Raw genomic sequence first — 24882 nt, 5'->3', positions numbered from 1 at the left:
TAGTAATAAATCAGCAATATATCACTAAGCAAGGTATGCAGGGTTATTACTTTCTTATAGCTACATCAGTCAGAGATTTAACAGTCCTATATCTTGTTATGATGACTGTTTCTGCACATTTTCAAGAGTAGTACTCTAACTTCTAAGCAATTTCTACTTGCCTTTGAGTACCAGTGTGTTAATAAAAAGACAAAAACACTATAGGACAATCCTATTACAACTATTATAATGAATCGGAATGTGTGCTTTTGATGTTGAGTCTTTGAACTTTTTTGCTTTGAAATTTAGTTACAAAACATAGAAGTCTACCACAGAGAACACAGATTATCCAGAGGGAACAATACCAACAGGGATTTTTTGAGGGGGAAAAAAGCCTACAAAAGACAGTAAATATTTTCCCTTGTCTGTTAATATTTTTTTAAAAAAAGCCAAGCCCTATGAGTATAGGACTAAATGGATGTAATTATTTTAAGCTAAACACAAGTAAAACAAAGTTATCAATATTTAAGGGCAAATTTAATAGAATCCATCATCATACCTTGTTATGTGTCTGAGTTTGTCCAACCAGGATAAGGATATTTGATGAGATAATAGACAGGCAGAAATTTATTAGGATTATTGACCTCTCAGATCTGATGTACCTGTTCAAATAAACAAAGAGAGGGTACAGCTTTTCCAAAAGGAAAACAACTAGTAAGTCATACAAAGCTTTGATGCAATTCTTGCATTAAATATTGGAGGTACTCTGAAAGGTAAGAGCTCTCCTTCAAGTGCTCAAAAGAGTATCAGGGAGCTATCACATTACAGACATAACAACCATGATATTTTGATATCTGTTCTGCAATTCCCTCTTAGTATCTTGGTATATTTTAAAAATAATAATCAATGTTTCTTTTAAAAACGGCTGGCAACACAGTTCTAACTCCATACTGATAATAACGGGCTTGCATGCATTCAATGTCAGGAACTTCTTATGCTCCCTGCTCATCCCTGGGAATATCCACAGCTGGAATAGACACTCACAATAACTAACTTCAGCAAAAATATGGTGATTTACATAAACAGAAGATGTGGTTCATGATGCATAAGTAAGATGCAGGTTTGTTGATGATACTATGCCAGTGCATTTTGGAACATGTTATCCGGATAACGATAACATTGATCTTGAAGTTCCACCACATTTACAAAATAATTTATATGAAGAAACAATAATACTGTAATATCTTCACCTTCATAAAATCTAATGCCAAAAAATAGCTGTTTGTGCAGAAAGATTAAATTATAGCAGTAAGCATCACAGTCTCTCTTGCAAACTTATCGTACTCATTTTACAAGTAAGTTTAACATGAAAAAGTCAAATAGTCTTATCACCTATTTCCCTACAAGACACTAATGCTCTGATTTTTCTATATATGGCCTTTTACGTGCTGTAAGACAGAAAGACCATGGTTATGGTTTCAAGTGAAGTACCTTACTGACCTGATTTTCATAGCTGCTACCAGAGTAAATGTTGACTAATGAAGTAAGTGAAAGGTAAGGGTGCTCCATTCCTCTGAAGACCATGCCATATTCTATGACCTATACTATATGCTTCTCACTGGAGCTTAGTTAATATTGCTGTCTCTTCCTGAGCTGTACACCCATCGCTGACACTCTGAGGAGGTCATAGCAAAGGGTGCTGAACGCATGAGAAATGCTGAACTTTGAACATGAGATGAATTGTAGTTGCTTATTCTCAGCTCTACACAACATCACATTTTTTAGTTAACAGACAAAACAATCCTAGTACCACAACCCACATTTTTCCTTAAAATATAAATGTTTTTAAGATTAGTTCTATCTGTTTGCAATCAAATACAGAAAGTCTAGTGCCTTCGAATGCACAGTCAGTATGCTTCTACTTCCCAACTCGTTAACTATTGATTCACCTGGGGTGGTTCCCAACACTGAGTATCTATAGATTATAAAGGATCTTAGTGTTTGAGTAAATATAGTGCAAGCAGGAGCTCATAGCATTGACTCAAACAGGGAAGGTCTTAGTGTTTCTGCCAGCCTGCTATTGATGAAAGGAAGGGAAGGGAAGGGAAGGGAAGGGAAGGGAAGGGAAGGGAAGGGAAGGGAAGGGAAGGGAAGGGAAGGGAAGGGAAGGGAAGGGAAGGGAAGGGAAGGGAAGGGAAGGGAAGGGAAGGGAAGGGAAGGGAAGGGAAGGGAAGGGAAGGGAATATTAGATTGACAATGAATTTATTTTTCATTTTGAATTTTCAGTTGGGTAGATCAAATCAATCAACCATAACAGAATGCTCAGACAGGCCTTCTTTTGACCCGAATACTTCTACCTTATATCACTTCTAAACAGGCCCTGCCATTCAGAGGGAAGGTGGGTGTTCCAAAATATAAATAGAGACATAGAGACAAAATATCAGTTTTATCCCTACCCCCATATTTTTATATATATATATAAAAAGCATATATACATAAAATCTTCATTGTCTGGATTCTCACTATAGCTGGTTGCTACGTGCTCTTGAGACATGTGTTGAAGGCAAATCTTAATGATTCAAATGACAGGCCACTCTGTTGTCATACTACTTTCAAAATATCTTACTGATAGAACATTGAGATCTATATGAGGTACCTTTTCTTCAGCTGGATGCAGAACCTGCACTAGTTCCATAACTTACCATATACATTTTTTTCTCTGCTTGAAAGTTACCATAATCATAGAATCATAGACTGATTTGGGTTGGAAGGGACCTTTAAAGATCATCTAACCCCAACTCCCCCATCACAGGCAGGGACACCTTCCACTAGACCAGGTTGCTCAAAGCCCCATCCAACTTGACCTTGACCTCTTCCAGGGACGGGACCTCCACAACTTCTCTGGGAAACCTGTGCCAGTGTCTCACCACCTTCACTGTAAAAAATTTCTTCCTTATATTTAATCTAAATAATGGAGAACATCAGTTCCACTGAGCATGACAGTATTTCCATCCAAGTGCTAAATATATCAGGGACTGCAAAAATAACATTATAATTCTTCAGATGGGAATTATATCCTGAAATAATCTCTTTCTTAGCTTTGACAGACAAGAGCTGTTAATTTTTATACTTGTACATATAACTTATGTAACTCGATATTCTATATTTATTACATATATTTTTAATCCTGTGAGTCTCTGTGGCTACATAAGAGAATGAAAGAGATTAGGGTGTAAAATTATCATGCTCCTTTTAAAAGCAAAGTTTTATTGGTTAAGTTTATGTTACCCTAAAAACTATTGTTTTTTCCCTGTGTTTCTTCTTACTTGCATAAGAGCTTGTTTTTCTTTTACTATGGAAAAAAAGCTATATGAGAACCCATGTTCACTGTTAAAAAATATTTTTTATTTACATGACTTTTCCTCATACTTCTCTACTTCTACACTAAGACATCATGCTATTTCTCATCACAACTCAAATTAATTTACTTCATAAATATCTATTGTACTTTTAAGTCAATATATTATTTTAATAGAGTTAACTCAGGATGGAAAGAAAGTCTATTACTGGAATGTAGAACCACACTATTTGAGACTACTTAATTTTGTGACCTTCATTGAAACTTATACATGAATTTGATAAACTCAAAACCATTTGACTGAACCTCCCTAAATCTGCAATATCTGGCGTGGCACTTTAATATGTCATTTTTATCACATAGAAGTTTTGTATTAAAATGTAAATGGAGGAAAAACAGTCAAAGGTATAGGGCAGAAGCCTCACATGAAACATGTCATATAGAAGAATCCTGTAAAATATTATTTGGCACTATGAATACCCCACTGAAAGAACAATACCATTCACACTGAGGTGGGGAAAGAGAAGAGCACCTAATGTGCTCTTTAAATATTAATTCAACTTTATATAACTATGCATTCACATTCAGCTTTGTCCATCCATTACATACCTCCATAGCGCTGCATAGACAACTGCTAAGGTGATCAAGGCCAAGCATGAAAGACCACTGCCTACTATTAAGGTCACTGAGGGTGTACCAGATGATTCCATGATCTGTAGGTTACAACAGACAACCATGAAGAAAAAAATCCTCCAGCAATTAAAAACAATCAAAAAAAAAAACCAACCCAACAAAAGCAAAATGATAAAAGCAGTCACACTGTCACAGATAGCTTTAGTAATATTACTTTTGAAGCAGAAATCAACTTAATTCCAAAACTGATCCATACATAACTCTGAGATCTGCTTAATTATTGGTACATTCCTCAGGGACCTTTGAGCTTTAAAATGTCTTGCAATACCTGCATGACATTTTGAGAAATAAAGTTGTAATATTACAATGTAATGGGAGACTGTGATGTTAGCAGAAGTTTAAACTACTTCTCAGATAAAATTAATTAAAAGATATATTTCTTTTGAGAAACAGCAATGTTTAGAATTGTGTGTTAAACAAACAGCTTGGTTTCACTGTAATGTATTAAAGATCATGTGGTAATTTGTCCCAGAATTCGATTCATGCTTGTTGCAGAATTACCAAACTTTCTGACTTTTAATAACTTTGACTTCAATCCACTATTCTCACATGCTTAATTTCCTTGGGCCTCTGTCTAGAAGGAGTGGCAAGATATCTATGGCAACAATATCACAAGCTTTCTGTAAAGAAGCTTCAAATTTAAAATTATTTAACTTATACTCTGTGTATTAATAAAAAATGAAAATAAATAAATGACCTTGAAAATCCCAGCTGTAAAAGAAACTATTATCGCCAAATATCAGGTAAGGTTTTTCCTCCATATGTGAATGTGCTTATGGTCTGAAATTGACATGGTATTTGCTAATACAAATGGAAAAAAGATAGATCTAAAAGTTTTAAAAGATACCGTGCCTGGTTTACCAAAAAGCTTTTTAGAGCCTCAGGGATGTATTGTAAATTACGTTTATCAAGATACCTTTTGTCACCCAAATAGGAGGTAAGACTGATGTACTTTTAGGCCAGATCTCAGGGAGAAAGTAACGTTTTATTTCAACCACTTTGTTCCAAACTGATCTACTTTGCTGTTAAAAAGAGTCTGAACATATGCTTCCAAAACCAGGAAAATCATGCTTTAGCAGGATAACTTCACAAATATTTGCTTTTTAGCTATTTTTGCATTCAATAATATTGGGAGTGTTTGCTTGTACACTTAATGTTGCCTCTTTCTCATGAAAACTTGATTATTTTTCTTACATCATATCAACAGACTACACAGAATATCTGTGCTGAAAATGTCCAATGCAGATCTGCAATCTGTTTAACTACAGTATCTAGGGTTTTCCTACCAAGAGCAGTAATAAAGCCCTGTACATTCCCCTGGAAAGGCTTGCAACCTTTAAAAAAGCTTGTTGAGTGGATAATTGTTCAATACAAAAGTTTTCAACACATTTGCATCACAATTAGAAGGCTTTCTCTGAGAAATTCAGAGCCTGAGAGCATGCAAATTTCACTAGGATTTAGTTATATCATAGAATCTGGAATTCATTTCTCTGAGACACTGTAGACACCAGGAGACCGACGTTTGCCTACCTGCGATATTAAACAATTGCTCAATGCAACGTCTGAAATATACCTGAGAGGAAAGCTCGACCAGCTACCCCCCCCCCAGCCCCCCGCAGCCCCCCCGCTATTGCCTTTTGCATTAAAACTGGATTTTCCTCCCCCCCCCCACCCCCCTTTGTTACTTACTATTTCTCTAGGTTGCTGAGCCAAAATGGCGAAGGTAGAGAGACGATCACATAAGCATTTCGTATGGGATGCATCGGTAAGCACAGTTTTACATCCCTGGGTGGACCAGGTTCCCAAAGAGTCGTTCCTGCAAAGGAGAGAGGGGGGGGGTGGGGGTGGGGGAAATGGGGATAATTACGCCTGACGGCCAATTCCGTGCGGAGAAAACGCAGTTTAACCGCGAGGAGAGTGTAGTCTAGTTCCCGGACAGCGGAGAGGTACTTGTTGTGGGGCAGGACCGGCCCCGGCGCCCCCGCGGCGCGGCGCGGCCGGGCGGGGAGCGGGCGCGGAGCGGGGCGGCGCGGGGCGGCGCGGAGCTGTCCGGCGCGGCGGTGCTGACCGTCCGGCCGCTGCGCTGCGCTGCGCGGAGCCCCGCCAGCCGCGGCAGCAGCCGCCCCCTGCGCTGCCAGCCACCTCCGAGCCTCCACAGAGCACTGCGAAAAACTCATCGGGGGAAGTGGGGGAGGCTTGCTCGCGCTCTCGCTCTCGCTCATTCTCTCTCTCTCTCTCTCTTTTCCTACCGGCTCTGTTTCTGGCCCTTTTGTAAAAAATGTGGTGGTCGGTAGTTGTAGTGTCTTTTTTTCACACACACCCTCCGCCCCCCCAGCCCCCCCTCCCCCCTCTTTCGTGTGTGTGGCTAGGTTAAAGGCATATGGTTCCCAAACGCCTGTCTGGGTTATGCCAATTGGACCGGGAAATGCCGGATCTTCTGTTCTGACGTCTATTTTTGCTGAGGATATTTGATTTTTTTTGTTGTTGTTTTTAGTGATCAGCCTTAGAAATTTCACCCTGGAAACGGCAGCATCAGATGCCTCCAACTCTTGCCTTAGCTCCAGCAGAGGGGTGGATTTCAGTACAGCAGCACACAACATCACCAAAGAGACACGAGTTCGCCCTCCAGACATCACTCAATCAACTCGCCTTTCCCCAGCTCCCTCCCCCTTCCTGATTTCTTTTTCTTGGGGTGGCAGCAACACGCTAACCCCAAGCCAAAGCGATCATTTGCTGACACTTTCCACCAACCGCCCCTAAACAAAACAAGATGATTAACACAGCCCCCGAATTCAATTAGACATTCAATATGCTAATGCGAGGTCTGAAACCCACCCCAGCAGAACAATAAAAATGGTATCAACCCACGTTTTCTTTGTGCAGGCAAAGAGAGCGAGGGAGAGACAAAAAATCATTTCTCCTTTTTTCTGAACTGCAGTGGGGGGGGGGGGGAAATAATTTCTACAGGAAAAAGGGGTGGGTTGCAACTAAAGCAAACCTATTATCTATTATGTGTCATGTTTAGAGAACAACAACTGGGTTTCTTTCTTCTTTCCCCCCCTCCTTTCATGTCCAGGGAGCAACTGCAGCGACTCTGCTGCCAGCAGCAGTGCGCGCGCTGTCAATTCCTGTCCATTTCACCTCAGGTCACTAAATGACTTGAAAAAAGAAAAACGAAGGTGGGAGAAACAAGGTGGGGGAATAATAATAATTTCCGGGCCCTCTGATCACCCTTGTTTCACCTCTTCTGCCTTGACAACCCACCTCTGTAAGTGATTCTACATGCCAGGGCCCTCATGCAAAGGCAATTTGTTATCCCAAGCCTGCTCTTAGAGAGCAGTTCACCCCAGCCAACCTCGGCATTTTGCACCACTAGTTTTTGAACACACACCAGATGTAACCCTTACACACTATTGTCTTCAGAACAGTATCCTGTAATAAACAAAACAAACAGCAACCGAGGGAAACAATTGAGAGAAAATCATGAATTCCTCAAGCCACTAAAGCTGCCTGTTAGCTTTCCTTCACAAATTGTGTCTTTCAGAGAGCCACAGGCTAAATCAACTTCCACTTTGAAAAACATAGTTACATATTCTAAATTCTGAAGCATTATCTTCTGGACAACTTAACCAATCTATTTTATTAGCTTTCCTGTCTCTTATTTTATTGTGACACATATTTAAGGGCATATGAAATGCATTTATCTGGGCTGATTAAATATTAAATAACAATAGCTTAAGAGAAATTGATGTGTTTTAAAACAAAAGGATGTTATTATTCATCCTGAGAATAAGATTTAATATATTCATCCTGAGAATAAGATTTAATATATTGAATCCACTCTATGCTGAAAAGTGCTGGATGCACAATGCATACAAGTTAGCACTAAATCCTTGCAGATGCTGTCCAAAACATAGAGTTAGACAAGTTCTATTTATAAAAGATAGAAAACACAGAGACTGATTTAATTTAAAACCAATCATCTGTTACGATTATAATTATATTTAAATTAGTATAAATCATGGGCAGTTCACTAGGTTTAGAGGGGTTCATGCTATTCTTCAGGTCACTTGTGCAAATACAAAATTCCATCATACAGTAACTGAGAAGCTCACTGTTGTACTGTATCACCAGGTATTACAAATACACTCCACCTTTTTGTACTTCTTGAATACTAATGAAAATTTCAGAGGAATTTCCAAAAGCGCTCTGAAATGAAGAAAATGCTCTAACTGAATATAACAATATGACATCCATTGACATGGCGGGAGCAGAGTCAGTCTAGTATTGACTCTTTTTACATCTCTGTTCATTTTTTCAATGGTACACTTCAATTTCTTGCCTAGCAGCATTATATTTGAATATGTACCAGATGAAAATTCAGTGATTAAATATGGTCTCTCTTTTCTAACCAATGCAGTTAAAAAATAATAATAATAAAGCATCTTTAATAAATATATTTGTAGTCTGTTGAAATAATGGCTGACAGAAGCTGTGCAGAATGTTATACTAAGCCCATGAAGGAGACATGTAACAATGAGCAGAATCCAGAAAAGAAGTGTTACTGCAATTTATTGCACACTGCTCATGCATGCAAAACAGTAAATGTATGATTATAAACTCACTCAGAGATGCTGGACTTTTCACTTGCTGACATAAAATCAGTATTTCTTTTTAGGTATAAAGTAGATAAGGGATGGAAATATAAAGTTAAATGATTGTATCGTATTTAGTACATCTCAATGCTATAGTTTTTATGAAGTCCTCCATCTATGATCTGTCTCTCTTATAATGCAACTCTTCTGGGCCAGTCATAATCTGCCTCATATTTGAAAGGTTGTTTTCCTTTTTGGTGTGATTTTCTTTGACTACATGTCTAACATTTAGGGTTATCATATGAATATGCAAAAGGGCACCTATTAGTCCTGTGGATCTTTCTTGTTATGCAGAAACCTATAAAAGTGTGACAGGTACTATTAACACATGCTCTATTTATATCAAGGAAAATTATCAAACTGAAAATAGGTAGCAAATATAGATGTAGGATCATGCCCATTATTGACAATTTTGTACAGTTTCGCTGAGCTACAGATGATTTAATCAACCTGGCAGAATTCCCATGATATAAGCATAGGAATTCCCAAGGATAGATTCACCATTGCAGATCCTGTGTCATCCTGCAGCTGAGGCAGGGGAGAAAGCAGGGGGAGCAGAGAAGCAGGGGGAAAAGTCTAAGTAGGATGTAATACGGGCCCATAAATTTATGGCTAATATGGCAAAAGCACCAAAAAAACATCAGCTCAAACATTTGCCTGTAAGTGTGTCCTTCTCAGAATAGCGTTACAGTTAGAGGAATACTGGAGTGTCTTTTTAAATGCCTTTCAGAGTTTAATGTAAACTTCTTAGTTCTAATCAAGAATTGTGAACATACTGTGCAATAAAAATGATGGCCAAATGATGTACAGAAAAGTATTTCAATTGTGTATGATACAGAAGAAATAAAGTGAATTTTACTCTTTAAAATGTATTATGCAATATTGCATGATATATAAAAGTGATGCTCACTACTGAAAACAATGATATGACTGTCTCAGATATTGAAATGGAAATGTAGTTTATAGGATAGGAGCATTTCAGCAGAATAAAAAAAATCATTCACAGACACGACTGCCAATCTGACACAGACTGATGATGAAGCCATGTTTACTATGCTAGCAACTATGTTCCCATTATTTTGCAGTATTTTTCTTGGTCTCAATACACAGTTTACCACTTACTATTGACATAATTTGTTAAAATTAATAATATACATATCTTACTAATTACATTGTTTTGTCTACTCTAACATATTGATGAATAAAGATCAGCTCTGACATTGCTATTAAAACCCCTCACTTAGTAAAAGACTTCACCTCATATCGTACACTGTCCATACCTTATTAGTTTATTTTGAAGAATTTTTTTCAAATGAAATATTTTTTTTGAGGGAGATACTGTGAAACAGAGAAAAAGGAAGTTAACGATACCGTTCACTATTTTCTTCCATACTGGCAACTAGTGATCCAAATAGTTGCCGGGGTTTTGATCATCATGAATGAAAAGCTAACATCTTGGCTATGCATATATGATGGTAGCATACTTTAGTAGTTTCTCCGATGATTGATATCTGTTCTTAAAGTAGGGTGAGAAACCTGTTTGACCATTAAGTTACATTACTTAAATAACAGCAAGAAGCTATTAATTAAGTATTTAATAACAGCTTTGTAGAAAGTAAACTACACAGAAGTTAAAAAATTAAAATATCATTTCTCTTGAGATAATTTTAATTCTCCCTACTTCTTGGGCAAGTATTCCCCCCCCCCCCCCCCCCCCCCGTTCAACTAGGTGCTGGTTTTCCTTTAGGGCAAACTTTGGTACTCTAACTCTATTCTCAGTAAAGAATGACATATAATGATGAGAAGCATATGGAAAATGCAGACATAAGAATTTTTTAGCCTAGCAAAAGATAGGAAAGAAGCTCGTAGCTGTTATGAGTAGCACATTATGTACATCATTGTGCCTGTTCAGATGTGCTGGCTGGCACATTAGTGAAGATAAAGTCCTCCTAACACCTGCTTACTGCTTTACACCTGGACTCAAAATCCCAGGGAAGCCATAGGGAAAGCTCAACTGCAGGAGTCTCTTTTCAGTTGTGCGTGTCCATATGTCTGAGACTTGACCTAACCCTTAGTAAGCATAATTTCTACCGTGATCAATCTTATCTCCACCAGTAGTATATGGCAACATCTGGTTTATATCCATAGTTTTTCCTAAAGTAAAAAAAAAAAAAAAAAAAAGGAAATAAAGAAAAAGAAACAAAAACAACAAAAAAAAACCCACAATGGAAAGGTAGATGCAAAAACACTTTGTTTAATTCATACATTAAACGTAGTTTAACAAAGTATTGTTTACTCTGATATTGTTAATATGATTAACATTATGTGATTATGACTTAGGGGGTTTTTTCCCCTCACAGGATTTAGAAAAAACTAATGCATGAAATCATGGAAATGAAAAGAAATAGAGTGGACAAAAATAACTGCCTTATGACTGCATGTCTAAAATACTGCAAATGTCCCAAAAAGGATGTCTGGATTTGTGTGGTGTCAGAAGAAAAAGCTGGGTGATTAATGTCTTGCAACTGGATTTCCAATAGAATACTATGGGAGGTTTGTTTTCCTAAAGAATAAGGCCACTTTTCCAATTCAAGCATTGAATTGTTTATTATTCCTCAATGAGAAACTTGTGATTTTTTTTTTTTCACCAAGAAAAGTAGAAATCTTTGAACAAATAATTTTCTTGCTGATCTTTATATGAAAATTAAATCCTATCTGAATAATTCTTTTGTAAAACAAATGTGCATCTGGGCTGGAAACCAAGTTTTATTCCAATGTGATTTGAACCAGATAAGATATTAAACCCTAAAAAGTAGGTTTTATAACCGAGCTGTTGTAGTTATAAGCATACACAGTTACATTAATTTTCTAATAATGTACAACTCATAGAAGGTCTGAGGGAAGATCAGGAATTGCTTTGGTTATCAGTTTGACTACTATATACAAATGACTCATCAAAAGGGAAGCTAAGGAAGTGAGCATTAATGCTTGGGGGAACATTTTCTTACTCTTTATAACTTGCCTGTCCATACAGTTTAGGGCATGATCTAGCACACAGTGTGCATAAGCTGTGCTATAATCAATAGTTGCCCTGGAATTAGTGTACTGCAAGTGTGCAAAAGTGTAAAAGGAAAAGAATTTCTAAAGGACTGATATTACAAAAATGGGATGAGACAAATACTAGGGGGTTCCTGCCTCCCTGCTGTATAATTCTTGTTTACTGGTGCTCTGTACTACTGCTATAACACATACTTACCACTATTAAACTTACAGGATCCATTAATTTTTTTGAACAACATCAGACAAACTACAGTCATTCAGCTCTGTTTCTGTGTTTTAAAGAGCCTAATGGATGGACATTTAGTCAAGAGCATTCTCCCCCCTTTCCCAAGATTATAGAGGAAATCTCCTAAGAGGATGAGTATTGGTGCATAAAAAAAGTCAAGGAAAACCAATCACTTTCCATAGCTTCATCTCTGTCTGACCCTGTAGATGCACTCTGATAAAGCAGAGCAGGATTAAGTATTGGACGATCCTCCTTATGTACACACTGCCAAAAGATGTAGGTATCTGCTGAGGATTTATGAGAACTATGACTTCTTTCCCTATGGACCGCCAGAATGAATGGAGCAGACAAAAGGCCACACTCCCCCTCCAGGATATCTTGTCCCAAGATGATGATTTCCTAGAAACTACAGAAAGCAACAGAGTGAAATTTCTTATTTTCATACAAGCAATAATGGAAGCAAACTGGTCAACTTCACCACAAATTCTACAGCGAATTGCCATCTCCCATCCTTCCTAATGAGGTCTCATTTATTGTCAGTCTGTACTCTTATTTTATCTTTCATTTCAATACATTTTTGCTGATTTTGTTCACTGTAAAAGGGAGATATACCTGATAATGCTGAGTGACCAAGGCAAAAAGGATCATGTCACATTTTGCAAGCATGCATGACTTAACTGTGGGTACATTAAGAGATCAGGCTCTTCATTTAAGCTGCTGTCTGATATATTTGGCTTCTTGGGGCAAAGTCATATAGAGACTTGCTATGCTAAAATGTATGTTGTCAAAGTAGTAATTTTAGTATTGTTTTGGATACGTATAAAATTGCTCAGTTTTAGTTAGGTTAATTTTATATGATAACATTAGATATGTTTCAGTCTTAATAAAATCAGTAAAATATTTCATATTTGTTTGTTCAGGATATAAATATTTACATAGATTTATGGTGATCTAAGGAAAAATTGTAGTGTTCTCCCAGTGATCAACCTATGAAACCCTTCACACCATACTATTATTCACAGGTGCTCCTAGCAAAAGCGATCCTTGAAAACTGTATATTGTCAGGGACTGGAAAAGATTGGGGGCTCTAAAGTTTATCCTGGAAATTAAGAATGTCAAAGCCTGGACCAGGGTTGCTGCTATCATTAATGTTTCTTCCAAATGACAAGATCAGCAATAAAGCAAAGTTTCATTAGTTCAAGTTTCAAGGCCAGCTATGACCGGCAGGGAGAGGAACAAATGTGAAAGGGAATTAATGAGGGGAAGACCGGAGGCTGGGCTTCCCTTACTGTTACTGTTATAACATCCTATGCTATTCTAGATTGAATGGACAGATAAAATGAAAAACAGCCTCCTCAGAGAGTGCTTTGAGTTAGGTTCCAGAGATTCCAACTATAATGCAAGAAGAAAGTTAATTCACAAAATGAGAATGGCAGAAGAAAACATGTTAAGTGGTCAGGCACTGAAAGGATGCTCATTGCTCTGGTGATGCAAAACAGAGCTGAGCTCACTTTTGAAGCTAGATGTGTACATGATACCTTTCAAAACCTGAAGTTGGGTTCACTTTGAAGATGGAAAACAGAGAGTCCCCCTGTTATGTAACAACTCAGTGGCTGTGAGATAGAAAAGGTGTTAAGACTTCCTTCTCTGCATGAGGGATGTTGAATAGATATTTTGCCGCTGATGACCTAATCCCAGACTACAGTATATTGTGGAGTGAGTGTACCCTCACAAATTCTTGGTGAAGCAGGTGCTTAGTGAACAGAACTATACATTGGGCCAGAAGGTGAAGCAAAGCATGGACTTTGTAGCCCTGCTGCAAGAAGACAGGGATTGGCACCTGCATTCCAGTTCCTGCTCCATTCAGTATTACTTGTTCAGCAGACTGAGCATTCGAACATCAGTTACATGTTCTCTGAAGATCCTCAGGTTTTGTACATGTTCCTTCATATCTTAGCTGCATGATTAAGAAACCTCCTGGTTGTCAGCCTCTCCTCCGCTGTATCTTATGATGCCATGTGCTGCTCCTACACAGTCCTACTGTGTATCCTACAGCTCTGATACCTGTGGGTTCCCTGAAGAACACACTGTGGAGCTATGGCAACTGGAGCTAATTTGTTTCAGTGTCCAATTTCAAAGAAAGAAGTAAAGGGGTTTTTTCTGTCTGATTTACACTTTGAAAATAAACTTAACTCAAGCCAGGCTGGGATAAAACAAACAAACAAACAAACAAAAATAGGGCAGTTACTTTTGTTTATAAAACACAAAAAATGAGATAAAATAAAACTGGCATTCGTTCTGCTCACACAAGGATATGTCAGCAGTATGTCTCCCCTTTTATCCAGCTGTTATTCTTCAAGATTTTCTAAACATTCAGTTTATAAAGAGTTCTGTATACGTTAGGCCTCAGGCCTCTTGTGCAAGACACTTGCTTTTTATAACTAATCCTCTTTTGTAAGTCCTCCCCAGGAGTCTAAATAGATCTAATCTGTTTTTCCTCACATGCATTGATTTCTTTCTTATTTGTGAGATAATCTGACCATCCGTCTTAATTAAAATAAGTATTTTTTTTCTTCCTTAGAGATGTCTCTTTGTTAGATGTTATCTTGTGTACCTGACTGGCTAATTAACGACTGCTTCAATAAGAGTAATGCTTATCTCCCTATTCTCTCTTTGGTGAGTCAGAGTGTACACTGACTGAACCAAGACAAAATCTTTTATTGGTTATCAGGCTACACATTAAAAACACATTTGATACAAATTCCTGAATAGGACAAAGGCATATAGTTTGCTATTGTCTTGTGACTGGGATCAGACGCATAGTAATTAGCTGGTTTAAGGTGACAAGGGGTTTGTAGTGACTGATGTTTAATATCTTTGGTTGGGTACCCTTTCTTCAGTGAAAACCTTAACTACAGATTGTAAAAGTGAGCAGTCTTCCCATTTCAGACAATCAATATTACTTATAATATGAAAGAATAGGACTAATGGTGAACAGAGGGCATTCAAGAAGCTTTCTTACTCCGTAGTGCCCTACAGCCTGGAGAATTGGTCATTCCTCCTGAAAAGGTTCTGAATTTTGCAAGCACAGATGAGATCTCACCTTGGGTAAGTCTCACCTGTCCTGCGTGCATTTTCTAATCATTGAACTATTGGGCGAAAGAACTATAGTACAGGCCTTCATACATGTGCTGTCCATGTTTGATGTAGCAGATAATTCACTAAATAAAGGCCACAGTCAAGAATGCTAGAGAGATAACCTGTTTATGTATCTTAATGACAGTTAATGCTGAGGTTCTTCTGAGCACATTAGAATGCAGACTTGGTGGCCAAGCAGCTTAACATAAAATGCATAAGGACCTCTGGATTTAGCATTCTCCAGAGTCATACAGTGACTGGAAAGGAGGTCTGACAAAGTCCATTAAGGACTGAGGCACCTATAGTGGCAAGTATCCACCTATCACATGTAATAACTAAGACTTTATTAAAATGGGGCAATACAACAAACCTGTGCAAGCAGTTGAGATGCAATGGCCTTGTATATACCTAGATGATCACAATTGTAATGCAATATAGCTAAACACAAAGCTTTCTTACAGTGTTTAAACTGATTAAAAACTGATTAAAACCCAAAGCTAAACAACACAGATGTTGCTACAGCTGATAGATATAAGCTGTACATTGAAAACTCTATCATTCACAGAGCTAACCTCTATGACATTATATTTTTTCTTTAAAAATTTGCACTTTTTTTTTTTTTTTTAGATGTGGGAAAATCATTGTTATTACAGAGTCAAAATAAAGTCAAGTACAGATCTAGGAAATGGAGGCTCTTTTGTTAGAAGAAAAAGATGTAAGAGACACCTCCTTAATGTATATTTTAGACTCTTCCAAGCTGGTCTTAGGCCTGATGTTCTTGCCTTTCAGTAAAGCTTATTACCTTAGGACTTATTAATGTGTCTGCTTAGCTTCTAGACTCCAGTGGTTTGAATGTAGTCACTTTGGGATGCAGTTATATGAGCTACTGCTCATCTGACTCTTCCCAAGTGTATTTATTTACTGACCAACTCCCCAGTAAATTACAACCTAACTGACATGCTTTTCAATACCACTTCATGCCTCTGTAATGGTAGTCTCAACTAAACCAGTCAGCTGATAATGATAATTTCCAGAGATAACTTCTAAACTGCTCCACTGTGCTTTTTGCAAGGAGTGCCTAGTACAGAGGCTAGAAGAAGGAGATGTGCATCACACTGGATCACAAAGCACGAAAACAGATGTCTCCATATTTCATCTCAAAAATGCTGTGAAAAGAATGAGGGTCTGCACTGTGCCATGACTGAACAGTGAACTATATGTACCAGGGATTGTGCTGACTTAATAGTATAAGGGCATATGTTGCAGAGGAGGCCACTGCGGTGCACAAAGTCTGGTGGATTCTGTGGACATGTTCTGAATTTGATTGGCACATGTACAATATATTTGATGCATTTTTAACAACTGTATACCTGGAAGTCCCAGAAAAAATTACTGCACTCGACAGTGGCAATACAGGATTTAAGTCCTCTTACTCCTCTGGTACATCCATTTCAGCTACTCGCATGTCAGCTAGATTGTGTGTTTAGACTAATGTGACTGATGGTGTTAAAAACTATATAAGACTGGATAAATGTTTTTATGTCAGTCTAAAAAAAAAAAAAAAGAGTGGATAGAGGAGGTGTTGGGGAGTATGTGCCTTAACTAGATGCCAAAAAAAGCCTGACTGAATAAGTGAGAAAAGCTTACTAGCCTATCCACTTTCTTCCATCTCCTGAGAATATTTTTTGTTTGTGTGTGGCTTCCTTGTGGGAAACAACACAAGAACTCCCAATGCTCTGCAGGTACAGGGGTTGTAATAATGGGCTTGTCTTCTGTCAGCTGACGAAATTGTACTCTTTAGCCTTCAGGTATGGTAGAAAAGGACTGAAAAAAGTGTCCCAAAATAATAAATGTTAATACACTAATGATCTATTCACATTGTATAGCACCTTTCAGCTGAAAGCCTTAAAACAGAGATGGACAGTATCATCCTGAATCTCATCATGAGGCACAAGAAAATTAGGAGACATCTCTAGGACTTGAGGCCAAAATAAAAATGTGAAGATAAATTACTCCTAGGCTCAAAAGAAAATGCAACCAAATACAGTGCTGTATTTATTTACTTCAGTCTTTATGTGGAGGTCTCATATACCATTTTTGATGCTTACAACATCTATCATATAAAATATTGAAAGTATACGTATATAAAACATATACAGTGACATTATTCAGTTAAAGTTGCAGTTTTTGCAGAATGGAATCAACTCTCATTGGTGCGAAAGGCATATCACAAGCTGGCTGTCTGTCTATCTGTGCTGTGTCACAGATGTGGCATGCTTTAGTTGAAAACTCCAAATCTGAAATGCCTTTCCCTTCAGCCAGACATAGTGTTGCAAGTACAAACCGCTACAGCATCCTTATATTTGATGTAATTTGCATTCTGTTACGTTCTCATGCTACTTGATGTTTTAAAGGTGTAATAAATAAAGAATACAATTAATTTAGATTACACTACTCAATCTAAATTATATATAGAATACTAAGTACATGAAGCTTATTAACTAGAATGTATCTCCTAGAAATTACATAATGAGTGCAATTATAATCATTGTCTCTGCATATATAGTATTCAGAGAATGTCATGAATCCGCTTCATGTCAGTGCATGCTGTATATTGATTGGACCTGTCAACTTCAATGGAGTATCCTCAGTATAACTCACATCAGAACCTGGCACTATATTTTGATCTCTCAGACAGCTAAATGATATCTAAAATTACATATAAGCCAACATCTTTCTATTGACTACACATTGGAGAAAACTTATGTGTATATTTTAATTCAAAGATGCTAAAGCATGTCAAGCACATGATGTGTTCTTCAGTTATATTAGTTTTCAGCAGGGGGTTGGAAATAGCAAAACAGAAAATATGACTATGCCACTCTAAAAAATCTGTGGCATGCCCACATTTTAAAGGCAGTATGCAGTTCTGATCTCTTCCAAACTCCAATGGATCTAGTGGAACTAGGAAAGCTATAGGGAAAGGGGACAAGGGGACAGAAGACATGAGACCACTTCTGTAACTTAAGTCCCTCCTGTCTGGGTAAGAGGTGGCCAAGGGAGGTCTGGTAAAGGTCTGTAAGAGTGCCATGGTGAAAAAGAACCAGAGATGACTGTTCGTTATTCCTTGTAATATAAGATGCAAAAGCATTAAATGAAATTATTAGGCTGTATACTGAAAACAAACAATAAGAGGCATTTTTTCTCAGAGGGTGTAGTTAAACTGTGGAAATTATTGCCACAGGAGGTTATAAATGACAGAAGATTATGTGACCTGAAAGAGTGATTAAGTAAATTCAAAGTCAAAAGAATCTTTTAAGGCTACAGTACACAAAGATAAAAAAAAAATCTGACTGTACCTCACAAACCTGTTGGAATCTGGAAGACATACCAGGGGAATATCTGCTGCATAAGTACCTTGTACTTAAGCACTCTTCTACGGATTTGTTAATAGCCACTCTGGCTGGCAGGATGCTGGGGCTAAACTAATCTTTCACCTGGTCAGTCCAGCTTATACTTTAACTATTATTTCTGATTTAAAGGTTTTGCTTTCAAATTAGTCACATTGCTGATTCTTCCACATTGCATATATGTTGCTCAGGCAAGTGGCTCTGGTGCCAGCATGATCGGCAGCAAAGTGCTCCAGTGTGGTGTACAGTTGGGGGTTCCTGAACCAAGGGAACCTCAGGAGGAGGTTCTCAGCTCTCTCAGCTGCCTGGTGCCATGGCAGCTGACAGGACCTGAGTGGGGCCAGGAGCAAGGGCGGCCAAGCCTCCCCACCTATAAAAGAAGCCCTTAGGGAGTGCTAGCGGCCAGGAGCGCTGCCAACAGGGTGGGCGAACAGGCCATAGTGCGGCATGGCAGTTGGCAGGGCAGGGCAGGTGCTGAAGCTCAGCCATGGAGCAATAGTGTCTACCCGGCAGAAAGCCATGGCCTCTGAGCTCTGCACCCACCATGACTGATGCAGCTGCCCAGGCAGGGCCCTGGTGGGAACACGCTGCTGGCTGTGCCCTGCTCTTATGCCAGCAGGGGATGGCAGCTGTGAGTGCTCCTGCAGGAGTGCGCCCGGGGAAAGGAGCTCCTCTGCTCTGACAGAGCTCCGGGAGGGGGTGAGTAGGTGAAGGAGTAACAGGGAGAGCAAGAGAGAGACAGACTGCAGGAATCACACCCTACCTTCCTTGAGACAGGCCCGACAGGCAGACAGGACGCATGATATGGAGGATTCACTATCCTCTCTCCACCTGGCTGAACACAGTGACTTCAGGGATTGGGAGCAATGGCAACATGTTTCCACCCAGCACAGCAGGTGCATCTCCTCTGTGACTACCCCACCTTCACAGGTGTCCTTGCATGAGTATGAGGCTCTGAAAGTGCAACCAAACAATAATGAGGATGATGGTTCATCTAGCTTGGTAGTGTTGCTGAGGTTAAGTCAGCCTATGCCCTGCGTCAAAATTGCAGTCAAAAGATGGGTCATTGTGACAGAAGGAATGTCCTTCCCTTCTGCAGGGAACAGAAGGCCCAATATGCAGACCAGACCTGCTCCTTAGGGAAGTCTGCTGCCTCCCTGGGGCCTGGGTTAAAGATGTGAGGAGAAAGCTTCCTACCCTGGCACAGCCCACAGATTATTATCCATTACTGATTTTTCAGGTAGGCAGTGATGAAGCTGCAACAGGAAGTCTGAGGGAGCTCAAAAGAGACTTCAGGGTCTTGGGACAAATGGTTAAGGGGTCAGGAACACAAGCAGTGTTCTCTGCCCTTCCAATTGCAGGGAATGATGAGGGAAGAAACGGGAAGATCCAGCACACCAATACCTGGCTCCAAGCCTGGTGTCACCGGCAGAATTTTGTGATTTCTGATCACAAGGTGGTCTACACAAAAGGAGGCTTGCAGGTAAGAGACAGGATACACCTGTCTCAAAGAGGGGAAAGGATCTTTGCACAGGAGTTATCAGGGCTCATTGAAAGAGCTTTAAAATAGATTTAAAGTGATAAACGCAAGCTCACCAGAGGTAGTGAGCCTGGGGGTGGCATGCCAATGTCTGAGGGACAGTGTGCTAGCGAGGTCCTTTGGTGTGCTCTCTCAGTGGAGGCAGAGGATGGAGATCCATGCAGCAGCAAAGACACAAGAGTTATTGATGTGTTAATAAGCATGGAAGTGCCTGAGAATGGTCATGTAGGAATTAGGGCTTCTCCCCCAAAAAAGGTGGTGGGATCAATAGCCCAGCTGAAGCAAATCTACACCACTGCACACAGCATGTGCAAAAACCAGAAGGAGATGTAAACCATTGTGCAACAGAAAAACTATGACACGGTCGCCATCACAGAAACATGGTGGGATGATTTGCACAACTGGAGTGCTGCAATGAATGGCTATAAATGCTTCAGAAGGATAGGCAAGGGACGAGAGGTGGTGGGGTAGCCCTGTATATTAGGGAGTGTTTTGATTGTCTAGATCAGGGGTCCTGAAACTTTTTAAACAGGGGGCCGGCGTGTGAATGAAATGGCAGAAGTCATCTGCGGCTGCTTGGTTTCCCCCCCCAATCCCCAGCGGGTGTGTGTGTGTCTGTAAATACCGGGGTTGGATTGAGGACCCTGGGGGGCCGTATCCAGCCCATGGGCTGTAGTTTGAGGACCCCTGCTCTAGAGCTTAAAGATGGTGAAGATAGGGTTGAGTATTTACGGGTGAGAATTAAGGGAAAGGCCAACAAGGCCAATGTAATGGTGGGAATTTGTTATAGACCACCCAGCCAGGATGAAAAGGCAGACAAAATATTCTATAAGCAGCTGGGAGAAGTCTCACACATTTGCTAGTCCTTGTTCTCATGAGGCACTTCAACTTACCAGATGTCTCCTGGAAATACAAAACAGCAGAGATGAAACAGTCCAGAAGATTCCTGGAGTGTGGGGAAGATAACTTCCTGACAAAGTTAGTGAGTGAGCTAACTAGGGAAGGCGACCTGCTGGACCTGTTGTTTGTGAACAAAGGACTTGAAGACTGTAGTCTGTCTTGGGCATAATGATCACGAAATGATAAGAGGTTTTGATTCCTGGAGAAGTACGGAGCGGGGTCAGCAGAGCTGCTACCTTGGATTTACAGAGAAAAGACTTTGGCCTGTTTAGAAGCACAGTTGACAGAGTCATTTGGGAGGCAGCCCTGAAGGTCAGAGAAGTCCAGTAACACTGGACATTCTTCAAGAAGGAAATTTTAAAGGTGCAGGAGCAGATCATCCCCATGTGCTGAAAGATGAGCCAAAGCCCAATTAGAACTTAATCTGGCTACCACCATAGAAGGCAAAAAAAGTGTTTCTGTAAATGGATCAGCAACAAAATGAGGGCTAAGAAGAATCGCCATCCTTTAGTGGATGCAGGAGGAAACATAGTGACAAAGGATGAGGAAAGTCTGAGGTACTTGATGGCTTCTTTGTTTCAGCCTTTAATAGTAAGACCAGTTGTTCTCTGGGTACCCAGCCCCCTGAGCTGGAAGACAGGGATGGGGAGCAGAATGAAGCCCCCATAATCCACGTGGAAATGGTCCGTGACCTGCTGCACCACTTAGACAAACACAAGTCCTTGGGGCCTGAAGGTGTGCACCCAAGCGTACCGATGAAGCTGGCAGAAATGCTCACCAAGCCATTTCCAATCATTTGCCAGCAGTTCTGGCTAACTGGGGAGGTCCCAGTTGACTGGAGTTTAGCAAATATTTCACCCATCTATAAGAAGGGTCGGAATGAGGATCTGGGGAACAACGGGCCTGTCAGTCTGACCTCGGTGCCAGGGAAGGTCATGGAGCAGATAATCTTCAGTGACATCATGTGGCACATGCAGGACAACCAGGTGACCAGTCCCAGCCAGCATGGGTTTATGGAAGGCAGGTCCTACCTGACTCACCTGATCTCCCCCTATGACAAGGTGACCTGCTTAGTGGATGAGGGAAAGGCTGTGGGTGTTGTCTACCTGGACACAAGTAAAGCCTTTGAAACCATTTCTTACAGCATTCTCCTGGAGAAACTGGCTGCTCATGGCTTAACAGGTGTACTTTACCCTGGGTAAAAAGCTGGCTGGCTGGCCAAGCCCAAGGAGTGGTGGTGAATGGGGTTAAACACAACTGACAGCCAGTTACAAGTGGTGATCCCCAGGGCTCAGTACTGGGGCCAGTTCTGTTTAATTTTGATGATCTGGACAAGGGGATTGAGTGCACCCTCAGTAAGTCTGCAGACAACACCAAGTTGGCGGGGGGAGTGTTGATCTGCTTGAGGGTCGGAAGGATCTGCAGAGGGATATGGACAGGGTGGATTGATGGGTCAAGGCCAATTGTATGAGGTTCAACAAGGAGATTTACCGGGTCCTGCACTTGGGTCAAAATAAACCCATGCAACACTACAGGCTTGGGGAAGAGTGGCTGCAAAGCTGCCTTGCAGAAAAGGACTTGGGGATGCTGGTCAAAAGCCAGCTGAGCACGAGCCAGCAGTGTGCCCAGGTGGCCAAGAAGGCCAAGAGCACCCTGGCTTGTATCAGAAACAGTGTGGCCAGCAGGACTAGGGAAAGATTGTTGCTCTGCACGTGGCACTGGTGAGGCTGCACCTCAAATCCTGGGTTCAGTTTTGGGCCGCTCACTGCAAGAGGGACACTGAGGTGCTGGAGCGTGTCCAGAGATGGGCAACGAAGCTGGTGAAGGGTCTTGAGCACAAGTCTTACAAGGAGTGGCTGAGGGAACTGGGGGTGTTTAGCCTGCAGAAAAGGAGGCTCAGGGGGCACCTTATTGCTCTCTACATCTACCTGAAAAGAGGTTGTAGGCAGGTAGGCGTCCATCTCTTCTCAAAAATAACAAGTGATAGGACAAGAGGAAAGAGCCTCAAGTTGTGCCAGGGGACCTTAGACTGGATATAAGGAAAAATTTCTTCACCAAAAGGGTTGTCAGTCATTGGAACGGGCTGTCCAGGGAAGTGGTTGGGTCACCGTCCCTGGAGGTATTTAAAAGACGTGTAGTTGTGGCACTTAGGGACATGGTTTATTAGGACTTGGCAGTGACAGATTCATGGTTGGGCTTGATGATCTTAAAGGTCTTTTTTAATCTAAATGATTCTATGATTCTATTTGCATATCAAACCCAAAACAGTGCTGAGACAGTAGTATCTTAGCAGAGCCTCTGAAATGTTGAGGTACTATGAGATCCTAAATTTAGAAATTTAATTTCTTGGCATCACATAAGTGGACATTGAACATAATTAAATCTTTATTGCTTTACATTAATGTTTTATCTCATATGAGACAGAATTTCTTATTTCCTCCATTTTATAGTGTAGAATTGGGATTTTACTAGTGTACTCACATGCTGAAACATTTCACAATGTTCAATCAAGACAGAAAGAATATGTGTGTGTATATATAAAATAGACATAGATAATATCTGCTGCAATGGTGATACTTGTTATTATTGTATCTCACCTGATTTTGATACACTTCATAAGGTCTACTTTTACACTTACCCTAATGATGGCTTCACACTTTCTATTTTTTCGCATGATCTTAACTGTTAAGCACTTACAAAAATATTTGTTTCTTTTCTTCACGACATTTCCTTTCTTTGTGTAAAATTATACCTCCTGACCCTTGGAATGGTCAAGTTTTAATCCCAAGCTAGTAAGATCAATTCTGTATTTAGAAATGTCACTGCTTTTAAGTCCAATACCTAGTAGTCTTATGGGGCTAGAGGCAATAACTTGTAAAGGGAAAAATCCTCAACTTTTCAATTGGACACACAGACCTTTTTTCTAACCCTGCAGGGCTGTCAGCTATCAAACTTTGAATTCATGACATTTTAAAGAAAATGTACGGAGGAGTTATTTTATAGGAATAGAAAATAATTTTTAGCTTGCTTTAGAAGTTTTTACTGCTCTTTCTTGCCCTATGCTTTCAATGAGTAAGATACGTAGTTTTACAGGTGGATGCATATGAAAATAGTACTACTAAATGCTTTAAAGAGTCTAACATGCTAAAGGTTATATGGTATGAATTAATACAAAGATGTTAGCACTTGTGGAAAAATGGAGGAATGAAACACTCAAGGTCAGAGATGCAGAAACCATGACCTCAGCTGCGACTTTTCTTATGGCTGTGTTTTAATGTCCAATGTTTAAAGTTTGTATTTCAGACCATCTCACATTAAAATCAATTAAAATGATTGCAGCATTAGTTGAATTAAGCCATCTTTCATTTTCAATGATATGTTAATTAATACCAGTAGTTAGTACAATGCAAACTGGAATTTCTTAGAGATTCTCATGAAAAAGCTGTAACAATACTAGTACTAGTACTTTAATTCTTGATGAGATGTTAAGAAAAAGTGCTTTGGAAACATATTAATTCACTTGCTTTAAAACTGTAAATATTTTACTGCTCCATAATTCTAAGTTTCAGAAATGTCTGATTTTCAACTCACTTAAATATATATATATATAAATCAACATGAATAGATTTTAAACAGCATTAATTCCACTTCTACTGAACTAATTTCCTTCAAAGTTTGGTTTGCTTTTAACTCTGGCAATTTTAGTTCTGGAATAGCTTTCTCTCTGTGACAAACTTATTTTAAATTTCCGATTTTAAAAAAATGGAATTCAGAAATGCCATAATCCATTGCTTCTTTAAGACAATGGTTCAACATAATATTTAAATGTGTATATAACTTGATATGCCAGTGGATTCAGCAGATATACTCATACACTCAAAGGTAGTCACATGTTCAACTTTCTTGTGAAATCACAGCCGTTT

The 24882-nt window shown here is 39.6% G+C and overlaps 1 protein-coding gene across 5 annotated transcripts in view; it reads right to left on the bottom strand.

Moving 5' to 3' along the window:
* ADGRB3 (adhesion G protein-coupled receptor B3) overlaps nucleotides 1-24882 on the bottom strand; it is a 466094-nt gene that overhangs the window by 95308 nt on the left and 345904 nt on the right. For all 5 annotated transcript variants that reach the window (XM_055811100.1, XM_055811097.1, XM_055811098.1 and 2 more), the window contains 3 exons: nucleotides 5720-5846; nucleotides 3947-4050; nucleotides 539-641 (listed from right to left, as the gene is read on the bottom strand). In XM_055811100.1, coding sequence (XP_055667075.1) covers nucleotides 539-641; nucleotides 3947-4050; nucleotides 5720-5846 — 334 coding nt within the window. The remainder of the gene's footprint in view (nucleotides 1-538; nucleotides 642-3946; nucleotides 4051-5719; nucleotides 5847-24882) is intronic.

Source organism: Falco peregrinus, chromosome 7 (assembly GCF_023634155.1).
Source record: "Falco peregrinus isolate bFalPer1 chromosome 7, bFalPer1.pri, whole genome shotgun sequence".
NCBI classification, from domain to species: domain Eukaryota; kingdom Metazoa; phylum Chordata; class Aves; order Falconiformes; family Falconidae; genus Falco; species Falco peregrinus.
This window is presented reverse-complemented; position numbering and strand designations above follow the sequence as displayed.